Source organism: Ptiloglossa arizonensis, chromosome 9, assembly GCF_051014685.1.
Source record: "Ptiloglossa arizonensis isolate GNS036 chromosome 9, iyPtiAriz1_principal, whole genome shotgun sequence".
NCBI lineage: Eukaryota > Metazoa > Arthropoda > Insecta > Hymenoptera > Colletidae > Ptiloglossa > Ptiloglossa arizonensis.
Genome location: NC_135056.1, coordinates 22012006 through 22034795, shown reverse-complemented (window position 1 = coordinate 22034795; position 22790 = coordinate 22012006). Strand labels below are relative to the sequence as shown.

Here is a 22790-nt window from a genome sequence, read left to right as displayed (position 1 = left end):
TCGATCGTCTACGCTCGGACACGAATACATTCGCGCGCACGTTGTTCAAGACCGGTGGTAGGTTCGTTAACCTTGTTCCTCCTCGAGGAAAGATCTTCCTCGAAATTCGTTCTCGTAAACAGTCGCTCGAAACGGTCAGCAGTCTCTCACGAGCGCTTATCGCTCGCACCTAGTCACCCGACGCGATCCAATACGATTCGCGAGCCACTACCGGACACATTTCACTCGCCGCCCAGAACCGGAGAATCCGTCCCGCGTTTTCGAATCGTCCCGTGGACTCCCTGGACTGGCTTCCTTGTTAGTTTTTGCTCGCGAACGCGCCGCGAATTCTCGATCGACCGAAAATCCCTCGACGATTCGAAACGGATACGCTCGGTCGGTATCAACGGCGCTCGTTGACGATACAACAATGGCCGCGTGTTTTATGCGAGTAACGTGTGCCGACTGCTTGCACGGCGGCCAGCCGTGCCGCGGAAATCCATCTATTTGCGTGCTCGGTCACGCGAGAATTCCCGCGCAATACGAAATGCACCGCGTACTAACCGCCGCGCGTTCGGAATCCCATCGACGAACGAATTCGAACTGGATTCGCGATCGCGAGCATTCTCGCCGCGAGTAACGCAAGAAACACCGTCGAGAACACCCGCGCGAGAAACACCGGTAAATACGCGTTATCTCGTGGGATACGTTATCTCTCCCGCCGTACGAAACGAGAACGAAAAGAGCTCGAGAGCTCTCGTCCTTTCCGAGCTCCGTAGGCGAGCTCACTGGAGGAAGACCGACCCGTGGAGAATCCACGGAAACAACACCGTGTTGTTTCACTCACGGTGACTCGAATTTGTCTCTCCCCTTTTCGAACAAGCCGCGCAACTTGCAACAGAAGGGTTGCAATACGTATTCTTATTCGCACTTTTTTATTATTACGCTACAAGGAAATAAAAAATATATATATATTTGTTTCTATTATGCTATATATACATTATCGGAAAAAAGTTTCGACGAGAATCGAACCCACGGTCAAAGAGGTAGACGCCTTGTACGTTAGTCCTCGCACCGGGACGTTGTATTGGACTTTAACGGATAAATTACCCTTGGAACATTAACGTTACGCGTCTCGTCGAGTATCAATCGTACGGCCAACGAACCATAGTTACTGTCTTTGTTGTATCGTGATCTACCACTGTGCGCAATGTCATTGAGAAATTTTTAATATTACTTTCACCTGGGAATTTCTACTGGTAGGTTCATTCACCGAATCTAGTTTCGTATTTACAGCGTTTTTCAACGTTGAAGCTATCAAAGGGGTCGATTTGACCCGTTTCGAACACCTTTTCAAAGTTGTTCAATTATTAACCGTGTTTTTGCCCATAATATTCGTGGACAGTTACCAAAATAGACAATTAACGGTACTCGTAAATTAATTTGTCCTTTCTCCATTCAACTTCGAAGATACGTGTACGGTGCGATACAAACAGGTATGCGTTCGCTATAGTTGTAGCGTTAAACAAATTTTCGAGAAGATTATGCGAACCGAATAATACGGACATCCTTTTTAATATTGTTCAATTATCGACCGTGTCTTTGCTCATAATATTCGTGGACAGTTATTGAAATAGACAATGGTACTCGTAAATTAATTTGTCCTTTCCCCATTGAACTTCAAAGATACGTGTACGGTGCGAAAACAGGTGCGTATACAAACAGGAACGCGTTGGCCATAGTAGTAGCGTTAAACCGCGCAAAGGCAGAAGGAACCGTGGATCGTTGTGCAAATTTTCGAGAAAATTATGCGAGGACATCTTTTTAAAGTTCTTCAATTATCGACCGTGTCTTTGCCCACAATATTCGTGGACAGTTATTGAAACAGACAACTAACGATTCTAGAAAATTAATTTGTCCTTTGCCCGTTCAAGTTCAAACAGGAACGCGTTCGCCATAGTTGCAACGTTAAACCGCGCAAAGGCAGAAGGCAGAAGGCACCGTGGATCGTTGTGGAAATTTTCGAGAAAATGATGCGAGGCCTTATACGAACCGAGTAATACGGGATCACCTCGAGCCCGAGGACCTGCCGCGAGGATGATTCTCTCGTCGACACGCATCCCATTTCTCGTGGTATTCCTGTTTCTTGGCCGGAGTTCTCTTTCGTGTTCGAGGATCGAGCGGGTCTTTCGGTAGGAACGGTTTCGTCGAGAGTCGAGTACAGTCGCTCGTTAATCGACGAGGGAAAAATTGAAAAGGAAATCTACCCGTCGGAAAAGCGGCATCGAGAACGGTTGCCATGTAAATAGCCCCGAGCTCGCTTCTCCCATCTTCCTTTCTCCCGATCCGGGGAAATGAATTCCTCCGATAGAAACACAGTGGACAAGCGGAATTTATTGCTTACTCGGAAGTGGAATAATTTAAATATACCCGGCGTTGGTTATACAGGGAACGGGAAATAAATGGCCGGGGCCGGGTTGACGAGTTATAAAAAGACTTCGATGTTTGATTCGTCGATAGGTTGGCTAATTGTCCGATACCGACGAACAGTAATGAAAATTCGATGCAGCTTATTTATCGGGCGTATCGAATTCTTCGCTGGTCAACGTGGATAAAAGAGTATGAAAAAATTATCGCGTTCTCCGTCGGGGCTCGTGTTTCGCGATGAAATTCCGTTGGTTAACGGACGAAACTCTCGTCTAAGGACAAACGGACCGGGAGACGAGCAATTTTCGATTCGATAACGAATCGAAAACAATTCCAGCGGTATTCGGCTACCGATAATCGGGAAGCTTCGCGAGTCCGAGTAAAATCGAAGGTATTCGGCGCGAAATTAAATTTCCCGGCGAAACGAACATCGATTCGGGAGGTTTTCGAGAAAAAGAAAGTTTGCTCCCTGGTTGAGAAAACCTAGGACGGTGACGATTTCGAATCGGACGGTAAGGTTCGAAAAGTGAAGAAACTCTCGCGGAATTTGTTCACCGAGCTTCCAACGATACCCTCGGTAAGAAAGAAACTTTCTACGCGGGATTCGCGCAAAAAAGAGGGAGGATGATTCGCGGTGTTCGGTCACGCGAGAAGTAACGCGTACGCGGAATAAAGCAAGCTCTGTGTGTATATACAAGGTAGACTCGGCTGAATCGTGTAATCGATAGATAACTCGCAGTCTGGCCAGGGCTCTAGTTTCGTCGGGAGACGTTGAAGGGAGAATAATTGCTATTGGTCACGAACAACCGGTGCGAGCCTCCGAGAGAAACGAGACCTCGGATTAATCTTATGCAAAACATCGGGAAGAAGAGAGTCGACCGATTTGTGGAACGTGTCCGTCTCCTCCTTCTTTTTTTTTTTTTAATCCCCCGTATTTGTCCGAGTTTATCTTTACCACCGCGACGATTGAAAACGACGGTCCGGGACTCTCGGTGGTTGCTCGTCGACGCGTTTTCCTCCCTGAATTTCCGTGGAAAATCGACTTTCAACGTACTCGGGCTGGAAAGTTTTTTTCGACTCGTCGAATTCACGGTTGGATTATATTATACATGTACACGTAGGCCACTCGGAAACCGTCGAGGAAAACTCGATGAAAAATTTTCATCGAGGAACGATTCGAGAGATCTCCCCGATGAAAGATTCATCGTACCTAACCGATACGAAGGACGCGTCGTTCCACGGAATTCGAAACGGAGAACGGAGATCTCTTTCTTTCACGATTACGCATCCTTTACGCGCGTATCGTTCACGATTCCGTGTCTCGAGGATGGAAATTCGAAAAGTTCGTTAACCGTCGGCGAAGAATTCCTCCTCTCTCGTAATTCCATCGTTGTTCGTCACATTTTTGTAGGTCTTCGATTACCAGGAACGTCGGTTGCGCGATTACTACCTCCGCTCGATGCCACGTCGACGAGAAATGTTTTTCTTCCTCCGCAAGATGAAATGCTTTACGGCCGACACGGAATCGGGTTGACGATGAAAGAAAAAGACGCACGGAGTGGCCGTTATTCTTCTCGAATAAAAGGTTAGCCTTTCGAGCGCAAGGATCGATCTCGTTCGGGACGGTATCGAGATTCGGGTTGGATAGACGCGTCCGTCCTTCTCGTCGCGCGGACGAAACAGAGTGCTCTCGCGCACGCTTCCGACGTAAGCGTTCCGAACGTATTCCACGAGCTTTTTTTCTCCCTGTCTCCGAGAAATATAACACGTAAATTGGAACCCGACTACTTACCTCGGATAATTTCACGGCCAGAGAGATACGCGCAAGAATACGAACGAGCCTCGTATCTCCGCCGGTCTGCACGGATGTCGCGACGCAAAAAGTACTCCTAGGACACGTAGACGTCCGAAAATGATTTCATTTGCTGGTAACCTCGCAAATTGGACATTTCCACCGAACACACTCGGAGATCGTTGGAGATTACTCGATTCTTTCCTAACTGGCACAGTGAACGCGTCGAAATCAAAAGTCCACGTCGATGAGTTGACCAATGATTGAAATAATGAAAACTAAGCGATGTTAACCCTTTACGGGTTAATAACAAGGAACCATACTAATCTTATACTTTATTCAACTATGCAGTTTACACTTTCTCCGAACGAATCTGAATCTCTAAAGAATCTGCTCACGAACCAACATGGTGCTCCTATTAGAGATAACGGAATCCAGTAAAGAGGAAAGGCTCAACGGAGAACTGCAAATATTGCGGCACTACGAAGATGTAAGAAGTAAAGATTGTTCTGTACGTTCAAACGGAAAGATTAAAGGCGGAAGACACCGAGCTAATTATCTCTGCGATACGTGTAGTCGAAAAGGACATACAGGACTGTACGTCAGAGACTGTACTGTACAGAGAGAACTGTAAAATATAATTTATAAATAAAAACATTACATTAGAACACATTGTTGTAATCTTAAATGTTACTTATCGCTGCTTTTGTCAAGGGAAATTAATTCCAACCGGTACGACACTCGTGTTCAAATTTAACACGACCGTAAATAGTCAAGAGTGGTCGTTGAAGTTTGTCCGGGCTCGTACCGCTTGATTTCCGCAACGCGTGTCTAGATGTTTCTTTCCGATCATTGCGCGCGACAGAAAATTCGCGTGGTCGCGCGCAGCGTTCGAAAGCTGTAATTTACTAATCTTGGTTCGATCGAGACAGGAAATACCGTGCAAAACGCGCGAAAGACAGTATATAATAACGATTATCGGCGACCGCGCCTCGTACACGGCCGAGTCGAAATTACCATCGGGAGCTTGGTTACCGCCGAGGTACACACCGATAGAATTTTCACCGAGGATCGCTGTTGCGTCTCGGAATTCGCGAACAGTCAACCGGTCTACGTGAAATTCATGAATTCCCGGCTATAAAAGTTTTACAGCGAATCGCCCGTTCTCGACAGCTTATACGTATTCTCTCGAACGGCGGAGTATTCCTCCGCGAGGTCGGGGCCAGAACGATACGCGAGCGAAGTATCAAAGAGATCGTTTTCTGCGTTTCCCGAGATCCAGAAAAACACGCGGCTGCGACATGGAAACGCGACGGAAAAGAATTCGCGCGAATAAACGCGGACGTGTCCAAGGGCAAGCGGTTCTGTTCGATAAAATATGGAAAGTGTTGGGTTGTTCGAAATGTCGTTTCGTTGTTTTTTTTTTTTTTTTTTTTTTTTTTTTTTTTTTTTTGTAGAAATGAAACACGATTTTTTTTAGAGTGTACATACATTTTATTTAATTGTATATTCTCCATTTTGGAAAACGAAATTACTTTCTGAACAACCCAATACTTTCCATATTTTATCTGGTGAAAATGAAACGCGATTTTTTTAGGGTGTACAAACATTTCATTAAATTGTACATTCTCCATTTTGGAAAACGAAGTTACTTTCCGAACAACCCCATACTTTCCATATTTTATTTGGTGAAAATGAAACACGATTTTTTTAGGGTGTACAAACATTTTATTAAATTATACATACTCCATTTTGGAAAACGAAATTATTTTCCAAAGAATTCGATACATTTGTTTTTTTTTTTCTAGAGAAATACGCTTTGCTCGCTCGACGTTAATTTGCCCTTGGACGATTTTGAGGAAAACGTCTCGCGGAAACATCGCAAAGGAGTTTTTTTATTCGAGCAACGAAGGAGGAATAAAACCGTATAGCTACCGTTTGTCGGTCACATTCGTTCGATTCGCCAAATAACGCGTAAAGAGTTGTTTATCGTTTATTCGTTGTTCGAAATGTTCCCTCCGGTGTAACGCGAAACAGATGTAACGTTACGCGTTCGCGAATATAGAACGCGTGGAAAGATTGCAAAAAAAAAAAAAGAAAGAAAGAAATGGATTGTAAAAGAAGAAACGTACGATGTCGTGCGCGTACCGTGTTCTCGTAAAGAAGAACTCTCGGACGCGAGCTATAAATATTTACATCTTACGAGTCCTTGTTCCGGACAATCGATCGTACGACACCCGATTGCTACGTGACTTTTGCTCGCTACCGCGGCACCGAACCACCGAGTCCCGGTTCGAGTCGCGGACGTTTTAAAAACCAAGCAGCGCGTTCGTCTGTCCACCTTCGAAACGTAAAAGATGAACAAACATTGACGCTAACCGCTCCTCGAAAAAGGGAAGGAAAAAGAAAGGAAAATATCGGTCCTCGTTCCGTAGTGGAAAGCAATTAGAAAAGTCGTGGAATAAATCGGAGCAGTCGGAAGGTTCGGGTCCCGCTTGGCGGTTGCGATTCCTCGTCGCGAGGGTAAACAAACAACGAAGAGGAAGATGTCCGAGCGATCGGACGGGCCAGGGCGCATTCGTATCGGAAGCCAACAATCGGAGAGAAGCGCCACTCACCGCGTTTAATCCTCTTTGCTTCCGGTCTGGCGGTGCTATCGGCGCGTACGTTATCGCTCTAATTGGCTGTCGGTTCAGCCGGAAAGGAATTTGAAAGCTCGAAGCTCACGTGGAATTCTGCGAAAATAATCCCCACCTATCGTTCGGGTTGCTCTCGTCGATACATTTTTACGAGCTACGAAAAGTAACGTACGACCGTTCGGTGGCCGGTTGACGGTTCGCTGCGAAGCTTTTCGCCACCGTGTCGTGTTTCGTCGATTCGAAAAAAAAAAGAAAAAAAAAACACGCGTTTCGGCGCAGAGCGTTGTCGTAGCTCCGGTACGGATCAACCGAGGTCATCGTACCCGACCGACCACAGTCATCGACGCAGAGTCAATTAGCCAGCCTGTCAAGGTCACCGATAGAGTACCTCCCCAGTCGTGTCGTTCCTCGTCTCTTCGCCCCTCCTTTCGCGTTCTCGATCTTCTCGCCACGTGCGCGCCGTAAAAGTAGACGCGGCGATACCTGGCCAACCGATTCACGGTTGGACAAACGACCTTGACGAGTCATTTTCTCTCTCTCTCCTTCTCCCCGCCCCGGCCACGAATGAATCACGCCGTGAAATCTCCCGGTGACGGGGCGCGACGATGACACGTTTAGACGAGCTAGACCGTACGAACGAACGCGACGTTACGTATTTTCGTTCTATTTCCTTCGTTTCATTTTCGTAGCAATGGAAATGATTCGATTCGCATTGTTTTGGATTGCAGATGGTAGCGGTGCAGCGGGCGTTGGTGTTCGGTTGGTAGTGGAGACTGTGTCCACGGCTGTGGAGACCACCCGGAGGGAACGAGCAACAAGCAGGATAAAACCCGGAGTCAGCCTGGAGAAGGGAAGAGGAACGGAGACCCTTAGAGATAAAGCGGAAGAAAGGGGACCGAAGAAAAATAGGCTACGGGAAGGGGAAGGGAAGGAGAGAAGAGGAAGACGGAAGCGAAAGGGGAAGGATTGGAGGGACAAGAACGAGGAGGCCGAGGGCAGAGTGAAGAAGAGAGGGAGGCTGGTCTCGTAGGAGGGCATCGTCTAGAGATCTTCCGGTAATTCTGAATCGAAACCTCGGAGGCTGCGAAGGTCGCTGATGTCCGCTACGAGTCCTGTCCCTACCCCTGCCACCTCGCCGTCGCCGGAACACTACGGAGGAACTGGAACACCCTTGCACCTGATCACGCCTAGGAAGATCGCGTCACTCGCTGTCGCCCTAGGCCTCGATCCAAGAACACGGGACAAGTATTCCTGGGATATTTTGTACGAATCTCGACGACCACCACGCGTTCTCTCGCACGGAACATCGTCAATACCACTGCTGCTGTACCGACGATCAGCTCGACCACCCCTCTGAATGTCTTCGCACATCCCAAAGTCGTGCGTGGTGAGGACACAGGTTCACCTTCTTCTACGATTCCCTTCGTTTCTTCTCTTTCTCTCTCTTCGAACGTATTCCCCCGATAACCTACCAGAAGGAACTTCACCTTGGACGAATCGAGTCTAATTCGATGCACAACGCTCTGTTTACTCGGAACGAGCCTGCTATACCGGTGGCCGCGAGCGCGAGCGATAAGACACGCGCGCGCGTCATCGAACGTTTAAAGTCTTGTGTTTTTCCATTCTCGGATCCGTTTCTCCAACTCTATTGAAATTAATCCTCGAACGCGAGTTCGAACGATCCTACTCTAACGGTCCAACTCTAACCGGTGAAAATGAATCATCAAACGCGAGTTAGAACGATCCTCGATTCTCGATCGAACCAGCTCGTCTTTCGATTCCTTCTCGCCGAGAAAATCCCGATAATACACTCGTATGGCCAGTAAACGGAAAAATTTACATTTTTAACGATGGACGACTAGTGTCTGTTGATTCTAGATAGAATTTCGCTAATGTTCCCTAATGTTCGCTACTCCGTCTCTCTCGCTTTCAACGTATTCCGTTCAGCTTCCTTCACGGACGATATACCTGATTCAATGAAAATGTTCGGCATTGTCAAAAATGTTTAGCCACTTTTATCGACGGATCAATCCAACGCATTTACGGCGGTCCTGTATTTCGGTCTATCCGTCGCGACCCTGTTTGAAAAACAAATCCACTCTTTCCTTTTCGAAAGGAACGCTCGTAAAACGAATTATCGTCGTCGCTTCGTTCGCAAAGATTAGTCGAGGGGTAGCCTCGCGAGGATGAGCGCGACGGACTACGTTTCTGTTCGGAACTATTTCGTTCTCGGATTTAAGAGACGGAGGAGTCGTCTTGGTCGTTATTCGTATTCCTTCGGTGCGAAACACGTGAAATTTTCTCTTCGTTTAAAACTTTATCGATATTTTCCATTGTATATCGGTGACAGTATTATCGATGGATTCGTCGCGTCTCGATAAAAATTCGTCTAAATGCGACTCCGGTCGGATTATTTTTAATTACGGTAAAGTCACGTTCGGACGAATTTTTATCGAGAATTATTCGTTACATCTTTAGGAGAGCATTATCAGCGATCGGCGAAGTTTTCTCGATAAAAATTCGTCCGAATGCGACTCCGGTTGGATTATTTTTAATTGCGGTAAAGTCGCGTTCGGACGAATTTTTATCGAGAAAACTTGATAACACTCTACTAAAGATCTAGCGAATAATACACGAAATTTGATATCGCATGGAAATTCACACTTTTCCGGTCAGCTTTTCTTCGACGTTTACTGTCTCGTTCACCCTCGAATATTGTATTCCATTCGTTACCCTCTTCGAACGGCCCGTTCGAGTTCGACCAGCTCCGAGTACAAATTCAAAGAAACCGAGAATTACCGAGTTACTCCTGTACTTTTACTAGGCAATGTTCGTCGAAACGATCCGTTCGTCTTCCACGGTGACGAGAACAATTTCGACAGCGTTCGATCGTATCGTTCGAGACCAGTTTCGCGAAAAAACCAACGGGAACGAACGACGAGAAATGGATGACAAAGACTCGAGTAAACATTCGAATCGAAACGTCGACGCTCCGATTTCGATTTAATATCGGAAGAAAATTGACAGAATTTTCGCAAAACGCTGACGCGAGGCACGGAATCGCATTATCGAGACGTTGGAATTTAAGAGTTAATATCGGAAATCCTTCACGCGCGACGTATCGAATTTCGGTGTCGGGGAACGTATGCGATACAGAGTCGCGAGCTCTGTTCCGGTTGTTCTTCGAAGCAAAAGGAAGATTGGAAAACTATAACGACAGAGAACGGGAGTAAGAAACGGGAGGAAACGTTATCGTCGAAATATCGCCTAACGCGGCTCGCTCGTATTATCCGAAAACGAAAACGATTTCCCCATCGCGATCGTACGGAAGAATACGTTGGAAAATTACCGTGGTTCGAGTCGATTTTGTTCAATTCGTAGAACAAAATTACCAAAGGTTCCAGTTTCGAATACTAGGTTGTTCGATAAGTTTTATCGGTGAAACTTATCGGACAGTACCGTACTAGTTTCTTCGTTTTATCGAAGGACGAAACTGATCGAGCAACCTAGTGCCGATTCGCGCTCGATGTATCCGAAAGGAAAGAAGAAAAAATTTGATCGTCCGGAGGCGTAAAATTAGAAACGAGATACACACCGGTGGGACGGTAACTCGGAAGAGATAAAGAAAGCAAATGGAGAAAAGGGAGAAGACGAAGCTCGAGGAGGGTTTCCGCGCGAACGGGACGGGGAAGTTGCAAATGGGGAAAGTTACGGGAAAGTAAGATCGGGGGAGTTTCGTGTAAGTAACCGATGGCCGAGCTTGCGCGAGGCATCCTTTCAAAATTAACTCCATTGCAATTGGAAAGTTTTTCAACGGGGGTACGGTGAGGTTTTTTTTTTTTTTCAACGAGTTCCTCCTTTATCCGTGAAAATTCCCTCGGTTGTTTACCACCCCTTTTAACGTCGCACTTATTTCTCCCCCGTGCCTTCGTAAGGGTAATTGATTTCGTAAATAAATAAAAGTGTCCCGAGCCAAGGTCGCTCGAACACTCAGCACTGTTTCACCGTTGGCAGATCTAATTATTCCTTTAAACGACCGAACATCGGATGCTTTAACTTCGGCGGGTAATTTTCGATATCGCTCGAGCGTCCCTTACCCCGTCCCGTGAAAGGTTTAATTCCCTCGTTTCTTTTCCCCGCTTTCAAGATAATGGGGAAAGAGCAGAGGTGGCGTTTGCTAACGGACGCAGAGACTCGGCGAAATTCTGGCTTAACGATTGGGCGTTTCGCGAACGAAACCGTTCTTCCGGGCTTTTCTCTTTCGCGAGCTCGTTACCTTCTATCGCCGTCTATTTCCACGGAGAAACGCAAAGACACCGAGAACGCTGCGGAAAAGTTTCATTTTTCATCGTGCACGCGGTAACGTCTTTCGATAGAAAGAGGCTTTCCGTTTCTCTGTTCCCTCTGTTGCGACAAATATATATCTATATATATATATATATATATATATATATATCTCGTAACCACCGAAAACTCGTTTAACCGGAAAAAGGAAAATTCATCGAGCCGGAAACTTTCGATTCTTGCTTCCTTTTCGTACAATTTTTTTCTTCTTTTTTTCTTCTCGTAAAATACTAGGATTCGGTTCGGATAGAGATACATGCATTCCGCCTTCCATAACGTCGAGTTACGTTCGCGTCGGGCTCGACGTTTATTGCGCGTTCAAATCATCCGTTTGACCTATATACGAAAATCTCGGTACGCGCGGACTGTTTCCCAGATTTGACAACGAACAGATTGAATTTGATAAATGAAACCTGTGTAGTTATTCCTCGATTCCCTTCTCCATTTTTTTTTTTTATTCACCTACCGCGTCAGAGCGGGCAAGAGTCTCGTTTACCGAACATTCGAAGATGTTGCACGTTCTCTCGAGTACCGCAAGCTACGAACAAGGAGGAGAATTCGTCTTTTCGCTCGTAAATACGTATCCGAGACAACGATGCGATCGATCCGTTGGTTTCCTCGCTAGAGAAGAGGGAAATTTTTCCAAAATTCGTCTCGTTGCGTCCGAGTTCCATTCGAAGGGGGATTCTATGATTCTATCGTTTCTAACGACACGATTACCGAATCGAGTTGGCTAGCGGATGTTACGTCCGTGACTGCTAGAGCCTCGAATCTTTTTCGCGGGTAAACGGTTTCCGGATCTATAGATCGGTTAACGATGCACGTCCCGGTGAGATTCTTTTGGCGTTATTCGAAGAGAATGTGCATCGCGTGGACAAATACGAAAGAAGAGAGTTTGCAAGAAATTCGTGGATGTGTCGTACTCGAGCACGCGTCTCCGAGAATACCGCCGATGGTGTTCCGGTACTCGGAGCTGAATACGCGCTCGTCTTCGCCACCCTCTGCGAGGACAAATACGACCCTCTACAATTTTCCTCTCTCGTTTTAAAGCCCCTGGTCGCTTTGCGTTCGCGTGCTTTGCGAGGAGTCCGCGACGCGCGTTGCTAATTAAATGTAATCCTTTAAAAGGGATCGGAATCGTTTGTATTTCTCGACTAAGATACCGTACCTCGCGATACGCGCGCGTTTACTCGTTTCGCGAAACGATCAGCGTCGTTGACGCGTATCTCTCGTCGCGACGAGTAATTTTCAATCGCGACGAACACTGTCGCAAATACTTGTCCGAGGGAAAAAATGACTTCAAAGTCGACTCGGAATCCTCCGGCCGCAAATCGTCTATCGTCGATTATCGGATCTATTAAAAGGAGGATCTCGTTCGATGGTTTCTCGTACACGGTAGAACGTTCATTCTGTTTGCCCAATATTTGCGGTTTAATAGGAAGGGATTGTTATCGTTTCTCTAGCTTTCGCGCGTTTCCTCTTCCGGAGGTTTTCGGCGCTCGTACGCTTTTGCTCGCTTACCAAAAGGGGGATCGATTCTCTTTCTTTTTTCGTAACTATTAGGTCGTTCGGAAAGCAATTTCGTTTTCCAAAACGGAGAATACATAATTTAATAAAGCGTTCGTACGCTCCTAAAAAAAATCGTGTTTCGTTTTCACCGAAAGAAACGAAATGACTTTCCGAGCAACCCGATAGTAAGTAATTACACCCGTGGTCGTTGACGAATGGTCGTCCGAGGCCCGGCAAGGTTCCTTCGGTGTTCTACCGTTGAAACGCAAACGAAATTCAACCGGACAATAACACGCGGCGAGTATATATACAACATCCGATGCGCACACTCGAAACGAACTAAAAATTGTTTACGCGCGTTTAATCGATCGAACGGATTATTCTGGACACGCGCTGGAACCATCCGAGAACTAGCCGGTACGAGGTGCGAGATTCCGTTGAATCCGTGCAAAACGACTAGCTCGGTCAAAGCTAACCCAATTAATGGTCAAACTTGCTCGAAACTTTGCTATTAAGTATTTCGCCAGCCGGCCGGAACCGGCGTTAGCTACAGGAAATGTTTTCCTCTTCTGCGTCGATATTACGGTTCGGCTTTATCGGGAGCACTTTTCCAAACTTTCCTCGACGAAGATCTCTCTCTCTCTCTTTCTTGCTAGCCTGTTCCCTCGGAAACGATTTTCCCCGTTTTCCTTCCTCCGTTTCGATTCCCTCCTGGCAAACTCCCATCGGCTCCTTTCGTTTCCAAGACGGAAGCACGATTTTCGAAACTCCCTGGTTGCACCGCGTCGTATCGTTTCGTAATTCGGGAACAACGTAAAAAAAAAAAAGAAAACGACAACGATCGAACCTTGTATCTTCGAGTCCTTTACCGAAAAGGTCTCTCCGGTACCCGAGGCGCGTTAATTAAAATCGTGGTCCCCCGATCGCGCGATCTCGAGGAAATCTTCGAACGCGACGGTTTATTTGTATTTAATCGACTGCTCACCGATGATTCACCGGGGTTGCAGGGGCTTGAAGCGACACTGAGTGACAGCAAAAAGAAGTACGGCGACAAGGTGAATGCACTTCTGTCCGCCTGGGAGCATGTCACCAATCTCATTCCTGGGGCAACGCCAGAGGCCACCCAGTCTCTCATAGAATGGGCTCACAAGTGAGTATCCGCGTCGATCGTTGTTCCTCTCCCTGTATCATCGAACAACCATCGCAATTATCGTCCTATCCGCGATTCCTACCCGTTGTGTGTCCCTCTTGTTATTCTCCGGCACGGAAATAACGACGCGACGCGACACAGAGATTCGTTTCGGCGCGTTAGTTCGCCGCGCGAAGAGAAACGGTATCGCGAGAACGCGACGAAGAGTACTTAACGCCCGCGGGACCTTGCGAAACGACAGTTTCGCGACACGGAACGGTAACGTGTCCGTAAAAGAAAAAAAAAAGAAGAAAAAAAAAACGATGAACGAGAACGAGCGGCGATGGACGTCGAAAGAAACCGCGACGTCAGAGGCGCGTTGCTTCTTTCGCGTAGAATTTTTCGCTAGAAATTAGAGACGCTTTGATCGCGCGTAACGGGTAGCTGCGTTGTTTATTTTCTCGATCTCGAGCCCAAGCGTACCGAGATACGTACGCGTGTTCCAAAATTAACAGTTTCCCGAGATATCGAGGCACGCTGGAACCACCGACAGATTTCGAAACGTCGAGGTACACTAGTGCGTATCTCAAAAAAAAAAAAAAAAAAAAACCAAACGAACGAGGAAAAAGAGGAATTTGTAGAATTGATCGCGCGCGTAGAATAAAAGAAAAAAAAAGTCGTAACGTCTTTGGAAAACGTGAAAGCAGTTGCGAGCAGTAATTCCGATTTTTCTACGAACGTCCCTTCCAATTCCGTGGAGGTTTCACGAAATAAGATAGAACGTTTGCTCGATTTGTTACAGACATACACTGACATTGGTACTGCGCGGGGAGTGGCCGAAGTTGTCACCCGCGACAAAGACGCACCTCAGCGTAACCTTACAGAGGTGCGTGTCCCACCTGGTGCAACACCCCGCTGCACCCAGGTGTACGGCTCTGATAGCTCTGGTGCACAATCCATGGGCTCGTCCCACTCTCGACAGTATACTTAACGGCCAACCGGATTCCGAACATGAAGAGGGTACGCCGGCTGGAATCATCTTCTTCTTTTCTACTTATCGCGCTCTCGTCGAACGTCTCGATCAATACCGTCCAAAGCTTCTGGATGTATATCGTCGATCCTTTATCGAAAAAAATCGCGTTCGGTATGTTCCGTCGGTGGTGGTATTGCCGAAAGTTCGTCCGGAGTTTAATGGCGCACCGATACCGTAGCGATCGACTCGTTGCAACCGGAAACTTTGGACGCGTGGGCCGTGGAAGCTTATTCTTGAACGCCGACAGAAATCACAAGATCGAAAAAAACACGCGTCCCGGCAAGGAGGAGTCCCGTGGTTTCGAACGGTACCTTTACAGAGGGAACGTCACGATCCACGGGACTGCTCCTCGTAAGCTTGTTTACCTTTCGAAAGACCACTCGAGTCACCTAACGACTATCCGTTTGAATTTAACAGAATTCTGCTGTTCGGAGAAAGGTGAACTGCTAACAATGAGGCTGAAAATACTTTGCGAGGACCGCTGCGAGGACATAGCGGTGAACCTCGCCGCCGCTTGCGTGCGTTCTCTGCGGCGGAGCGATCGGTTGCGCTCGGTCTCGGATTCTCAACACGTTCATTACATGATCGACGTCTATATTGTCCTCTTGTATAAATTGAAACGCATGCAAGATATATTCGCTCAAGTGAGTACCGTTCCGGCCGGCAGGGGGAGTTAAAGGGTAACCTTTCACTGCGAACATCTCGGTGCGCCGTACGGTGCGGGTGTACTATTTCTTTCTTTCTTTCTTTTTTTTTTCTTCTTCTTCTTTTCCTTTTTTCGAGCACCGAATGCTCTCGGGCCGATAAACTTTTTACACAGCTATACGTGCACGCACTATAAGAAACGGGTAGTAAAGAAACGCGTCTCTTTTCAGTTAAAATTAATGGACATCCGCGACGGATTGGAGTTGGTCCAAAGACTGAGCGGCGAAAGACCGACGAAATATGGAACTGCGCGCGTTTGGAGAAATTCGATAAAAGCTGCCGAATTGGTTGCACAATATCTCGTTACCGCCGGCATGGTTCTCCCCGTGCCGGAGACCGGGGCGAATATTTTGGAACAGATCCTCAGCTCCTGGGCGCTGTTGCACTCTAAATTAAAGGACGTCACACCCACGTTGCCGGGGGTGATAAGGAAATTGATCGAAGCCGCTGAAAGCGCTCAGCACATTTATATCTTTTGCGCGGTGCTTGCGAAACATGTGAGTAAAATCAAGTTTTAGTACGTAGCCGATAAATATCGATTATCGTGCGAATCTGGACCGAGTCGATGTTGAAAATTCAATTCGGTTGCTTGGTTGTTCTTCCAGTTCGGCGACAGCATAAAGCCTCTGGTGATCGAGCTGTATATCAGGGCGTTGACGACGGACATGAACGAGCTGGAGAGTCAGAAGGCAAAGTCCGACAAGGAGAAGGTTCGCGAGACCGCGAAACGTTTGAGCGCCCAATTCCTTAAATTGGCGGTGGTGGTCGGCAGCAACATCGGTATCGCACGGGAATGCGTGTTGACCGCGTTCTCGCTACATCCTACGAGAGCTTGCTACGACAGGATCAAGGAGATCGCCGTGGCGTGCGGGAAGACGAAAGAGGACGGGACCTCGAACGATGGGAATGTCGTGAACGACAAGCTGAAGCACGCGTTCGAGAACAATCATTCCAGCGTTGGATCGACGAAGAACGAGAACGTTATCGGGGAAAGGAACAACGACCTGACCAAGGACGAGAACGCGGAATCGTCTTCGTCTTTGTGCGGTTCCTCGTTGCTTCCGGCGTCCTCGTTAACCGACGTCCCGGCCACGGTCGTGACAACGTCAACGCCGACCAAGAAGAGCATCGACTTCCACAACGGCCAAGTGAGCAAGAGCTTCGAGCGTACGGATCAATTGTTGAAAAGTTTGTTAACCGCGCCGAGAAAGAGCGAGTCGGTGATCACCGTCGGCGACAGGTGTCCCCTGCACCCGAAGAGGGAACCGTTGTTCAACGAGCCGCTCGGCGAGCTTTGTTTCAATTGCGGCGAGTTCACCGGGAACGTTATCTCTAGCAACAAATCCACGGAGACGAACGCTCCAACGTCCGGGAACGTCGAGAGGACTCTGGACGCGTTGATTCTGATCAAGGGTGACGCGGTCACGGGCTCGGCGAATTACGACGAGAAATCGGTACCGAATCAAGTTCTCGACGCGGAGAAACTCGGTCTCTCGCCGCAACTTTGCGACGATTTGGCCGTGGTTTTGAGCAGCCCTCGTTACCACATGCTCAGCTGGGTACTGGATTGGAAGGAACTGAACAGCCTGTGCGAGAGATACTTGGAGAACGCCGAGGAGATGAGGAATACCAACAAGGAGCTCAAGTATCTCAATATTGATTACTCGCAATTCAAAGATTGGCCCTCGGAGGACGACACGAAGGATATCTTCTTCGGTATCGAGAAGGGGTACGAGCAATGGGTCGATATGCCGTCGGACAATTCGGAGCAGTTCGGTAGCTTTCAGCCTGCCGGGACGTACAAGAGATCCTCGACCAGGAGGAGTCTCGACGACACCACCACCACGGACTCGGACAGCGGGAGCGTACTTCGCATACGGAGAACGGGGAGACAGAGGAAAATTCACAGGCTGGAATCGTCCGAGAGCGATTACGACAGCGCGGAGCGTAAAATGAAACACTTCAGGAATACGGTCAGCTCGTTGTCCGACAGCGATACGAACACGCAGGACAGTCAAACCGATAGCCTCGGTAGCGATGGTTGTCGATTGGAAACGAAAAAGAAGACCGGCAAATCACCCGGCAAGGAGACCAACAAGAAACGCTCCAAGTCGACGAAACTGACCGTCGAGTCGGTCTCGCATTTTCACATGCTCGTGAATGAGAACGTACGCCGCGCGAACCCGAACGAAGACGCGAGTGGTTCCGACGTGAGCAGCAACGATATCATCACGTTGTTCTCAGCCGACATGGACGAGAACAAACGCGAGACGATCAAAGGCTCGGCGTACACGGCAGCCGCGCCATTGATAATCACCGAGAGAAGAAGCGACCCGGCGGTGCTCAAGTCTTTGAGAATGTTCAGGCCGCAGAACACCAAGAAGCCCACGAGGATTTCCCAAATACTGCAGAAGAATCTGTTGAACAAGACCAAGGACAATAATAATTTAGAAAATAACGCGAACAGCGTGACAAAGTTCGCTCCTATGCTCAGCACGTTGAACTTGAATCCAAAGATCGTGTTGACCCGTGCGGACGAGGTCGACAGGAGGTTGATCCGTTCGAAGAAACAACAACGATTGAGCACCGGTGACATCACCAGCGAACTGATGAACATACAAAAGAACATGCCGTTCTCCCCGAACAAAAACGCCATGTCCACGTATCAAAAGCAGAAGGGAAACGGTGGAACGAACACGGCCAAGTCGGACCTTACCTCCCACGACAGGGGACGGGATCTGAACTCGAAGTCGAATCTGGGGAAACGAAAGTTCGACATACTCGCGAAAGCCGTTCGAGACTCGGACATCCTGGCGAAAAATGTTCCCGGTTTGAACTCGTTGGACATGATGGTACCACCGAGGATGCGGCCCACGGTGAACGTCGTGCAGCTCTCGAGAAACATTCCACAGAGTCCGAACTCGGGCTCGGTAAACAGCGGCAACACTCCTCCAAGGCCGAACAGAACTCCGAGCGTGGCTGGTAATATTCAGCTGCCCGGGACACCCTCTTCCGGAGGGCACGACAGCGGCGTGGGCATGAGCCCGGCCGGTCAGACACCACCTCCCAGATCGTCGACGCTTCCAGACGTGGGCGAGGAGGCGAATCAACCGCCCGACGGTTCACCGACCTCCTCGATGACCACGAACGTCTCCGGTCAACTCGAACCGGATTCGAGTCCCCGGACGGTACCGATTCGTCGTAATCAGCAGAACAGTCAGTCGCCAAAAAAGTCACCGTCTCCTTGTTCCGCGGTCACGACGACCACCACCACCTCGACGACGAGTTCGTCCGTCGCCACGGCAGCGGCCAGCATCGCGTCCGAGCAGTTGCAGATCGTTTGCAAACCGGACGGTACTTATCAATTGGCCTCGGTGAATCCGAGCGTCGTGTCCAACCAGAGGAGCGTTCTTAATCTTCAAAACATGGACGACGGTGGAAACGTCGGTGGTTTTTCTAGACAGAACCAACACGCGGAGAACACGAACGCGGTCGCCAGGAGCACGTACGATAGATTAACGTCCACGAAAACGACCGCACAGTCCGGACAGAACGCTGGTCTGCCAAAGTTCCAACAAGCGTTCCGTAAAACTATCTACACGCTAGCGACGGACGCGTCGAGCGGTGCCGCGAGCGGCCCGGCTACGGAGACACCGCTCGTTCAAGCGGCATCGCCCCAGAAAACGACCAACCTCTCGAAAGCGGTGCAAACGTCCGTGCCCAACGCCCAGCAAACCAATCCATCCGCGGGGATCAATGTGCAGTCGATCGCCAATATCCCGACGAACGCGTTGCAGTTGTCCACCGGTAGGCAAATACTGAACATCGTTCAGAGTTCCGGGAACAACGCGAACGTCGCGACAAGCCCGAACGCAAATCAAACGCTCACGCAGCTAGTGCAGAGCGTACAGAACGCTTCCCCGGGTGTGATATACACGCACAAAATTCCTGTTACGATATCCACCACAAATCCGAGTCAACTGAACATTATACCCACCATATCGCACGCGAACTCGATACCGACCGGTAGAACACCGGTAGTCAAATTAAACATTATTCGCGCCACTACCCCGTTGAGGCAGCAGAACATTACGGGGGCCATTCAAGCCGTTCTAACGACCCCCAGGTTGCAACAGCAACAACAACAACAACAACCGCAACAGCAACAAGCACCGACAGTCAGAACGGACAATTTGATCGGCTCCCCCATCGAGGTACCCAATCAGGTCAGTTCGACGACTCTGGAGCAACTGCGAGAATTTGAGAGCGTGTTGGAACAGGTGAAGGAAAGGAGCACCATTCAACCGCAGTCTCATCAAATGATTTCCACCGCCGTTACCACCACCGTGCAGACACAGACGACCACCCAGCAGACGCAAGCTACAAAACAACAACAACAACAACAACAGCAGCAGCAGCAGCAACAGCAGCAACAACAACAGCAGCAGCAGCAGCAGCAACAAGTTTCCGTCAGCGCACTCGCGCAACAACTCTTAATGCCGACGCAACAAGCCGCCAACAGCGATTTTGCGAGCAACGGCAACACGGTCAATTTCCAGCAGGATATTTTCTCCCAGAAAGTTTCCCTGGCTTACGTGAATCAAAGCGCTGCGGGAACCGGAGCTGCCAAGACTCCCAACACCGCACCAGTGGTCGTCGTCACGAGTTACTGTCAACCAGCCGCCTCGCCCGCCTTGAGCGTCACCTCGCAGAGTTCTTCCAGTCCGTGCGTGACACCAGCTCCCGCGCCTATACCATCCGCCGGGAAGACACCGCCCACGCCACCCTCCTCGAAAACGGTGAAGAAATCGGCCCTGAAAACCGTAAAGACCAGCGCGACGAACACGTCGAAAGCATCACCGATCCCGAAGCCGCAACAGAAACCGCAAGAGGACGAGCAGACCGCGCAGAGGATCTACGCGATCTTGGACGAGTACGCGGAGCAGCTGCGCAACTCACCGGATCTGAACAACAAACCGGCCCCGAGGAGACGTTCGAATCCACCGACGAATCCTAGTCAATCCTCCAAACGGAAAAAATCCAGCGCGAACAAGGCGAAACCGGTCGGCCAGCAAAACTCGGAGCTCAGTCCGAGCACCGACGACCTGGGCAGAACTATGGGCAGCGAGGATTCGTCCAGCGGCGTTGTCCACGTCCAGGACAGTCCCGCGGCCGGATTCCCCGCGCCGGAGGAACCCACCGGTAACGTTGGGAACGTGATCGATGCCAGCGCCGAAGTTCGAAACCTTACCAACGATTCGAACGACGGGGTCGAGTTGAACGTGAAGAGACGAAATCTGATATTCGCCGAGCCTGGATCCGGTCAACCGAGAGCGGTGATCGTTCAGGAGGCGGTGCAGACGAGTTCCGTGAGTGTCAGCGAAGCACTGGCCTCGGTCACCGGTAAAATGGGTAGCACCGCTGTACTGGTACCTGGTACCAATTACATCTTACCGATGAACCTGATGAAAGGCGGTCAACAGTTCACGATAGTCTCCAGCGGATCGAAGCTTCTCGCCACGGTGCCCGCTACGGTACGTACCACCGGGAACACTGGCGTGTCGAACACCCTCGTGTTGCAGTCGTTTCTCAACCAAGCGGGAAAGATCATCTCGCAACCGACGCAAGTGAAACAAGTCAAGATACCGACCCTGCAAACGCTCTCGGGCAATCAGACGCTGACCACCGCGCAGAACGTGCAGGCCGCATCGGTGGTAATCCCTCAGACGGGAAACGGTGGCCAATTCGCGGGGGAAACGACCACGGAGAAAAGCAATATCATCGGCGATCATCTGACCATGACGAAAACCGACACGGTCGCTGGCGGAGTGACGGTCGAGCCACCGGCGAACGCGATCGTCGTGAACAAGAACAACTCGGCAATCGGGTTGATTCAACGTAACTTGAACGAGGCTGCGGAGAATTCACAGATCTGCGGCGTTATCACCAGCAATCCGAACTTGACTCTTCAGGGTACCAGACTGTTCAATTCCTCTATACACAAATTGTCAACCCCCGCCGGATTGAAATCGGACAACGTGGTGTGTCTGACACCGACCGCGGCGACGATCGCTCACACCCCCGAGAAGAAACCACCCCAAGAGTCTCAAGTTCACGGCGAGAAACCAGTCTCCATACAGACCGGTGCCACGATCGCGCTCGCTTTCGCCACACAATCGGACGTTTCCATGCTGAACGATGCTCAACAACAACAACAACAACAACAACAACAGCAACAGCAACAGCAACAACAACATCAACAACAACAGCAGCAGCAAAAAGACATGAAGGAGGTATCGACGGAAATAATCCCCGGCGCGAAGATCATCTCCCCGAAGACGGTCAAAAGAAAAATCGACGACGCTATGGGTATGTCGGTGAACGTTCCGAAAACCTTGATAGCTTCCAACTCTGTCGTTTGTTCGAGCAATACAAGGTTGTTGCAGAGTAACGCGGCTATCGGTTAGTGTTTCCTTCAAAAGTATGTATTACATCCGTTTGAATAATTCCAATCGCCGTTAGAAACTATTCACGACCCAAGGTACCGTGCTCGTTCGGATTGTCGCGATTACGGTGGAAGCTCGGTGTCTCTGAACTCTTTTAAACTTCGCGAGAGAAACGAAACGAAACCGTGTTATCGAACGTTCGTGTACGATTGGCGTTGCAATTCTAGAGAACCGCAACTCTGTTTGCGACTTTGGTATCTATTTCTCCCGCACTCTCTCTTTTGCAGATTATTATATTCACGCTACAAATTCGACAACCGGGTCTCTGGGGTTCCCAATGAGGCATTCTATGAAGTTCAAAAACCCTATTACAATTTAAGATTCTTTACTCCTCACTGGTTCTCCCTCACCTTGAGTATGGCTCGCAAATATGGAATCCCCCTCAACAATGTTATACTACAAAGTTTGACACAATACAACGTAAATTTCTAAGGTTCGTATCGCATAAGATTGGAAGGCCTAAATCGCGTTTCTCTCGCAACCACGATTTTAAATCACTCGTACACGTCCACGCTCAAACAAAGGAGAACCATTGCGGACCTTCTATTTATTTTCAAGATCCTCGATCGCGCAATCGACTGCGTGCCTATCTTAGAACCGATCGAAATTAAACTACCCTCTAGAACCTAAATTGCCTCGCAACGATAACTAGAACGTCGGATGAGTTCGATAAACGATTCGATTTCGAGGCATTCTGAGCGATTTCAGGAATTCCCGTGTATCTATT

The 22790-nt window shown here is 48.9% G+C and overlaps 1 protein-coding gene across 6 annotated transcripts in view; it reads left to right on the top strand.

Moving 5' to 3' along the window:
- LOC143150938 (uncharacterized) overlaps nt 1-22790 on the top strand; it is a 52385-nt gene that overhangs the window by 27447 nt on the left and 2148 nt on the right. Inside the window, exons 2-7 of one of the 6 annotated variants that reach the window (XR_012993207.1) lie at nt 13698-13840; nt 14622-14839; nt 15270-15496; nt 15728-16054; nt 16163-22019; nt 22291-22496. Coding sequence is in view for 5 of the 6 variants with exons in the window: in XM_076319553.1 (XP_076175668.1) it covers nt 8195-8224; nt 13698-13840; nt 14622-14839; nt 15270-15496; nt 15728-16054; nt 16163-22019 (6802 nt within the window). In the remaining variant the exon portion in view is untranslated. Of the gene's footprint in view, nt 1-7565; nt 8225-13697; nt 13841-14621; nt 14840-15269; nt 15497-15727; nt 16055-16162; nt 22020-22290; nt 22497-22790 lie in introns of those variants that run through there. The other 5 variants (XM_076319555.1, XM_076319553.1, XM_076319554.1 and 2 more) reach the window with 5 other exon arrangements.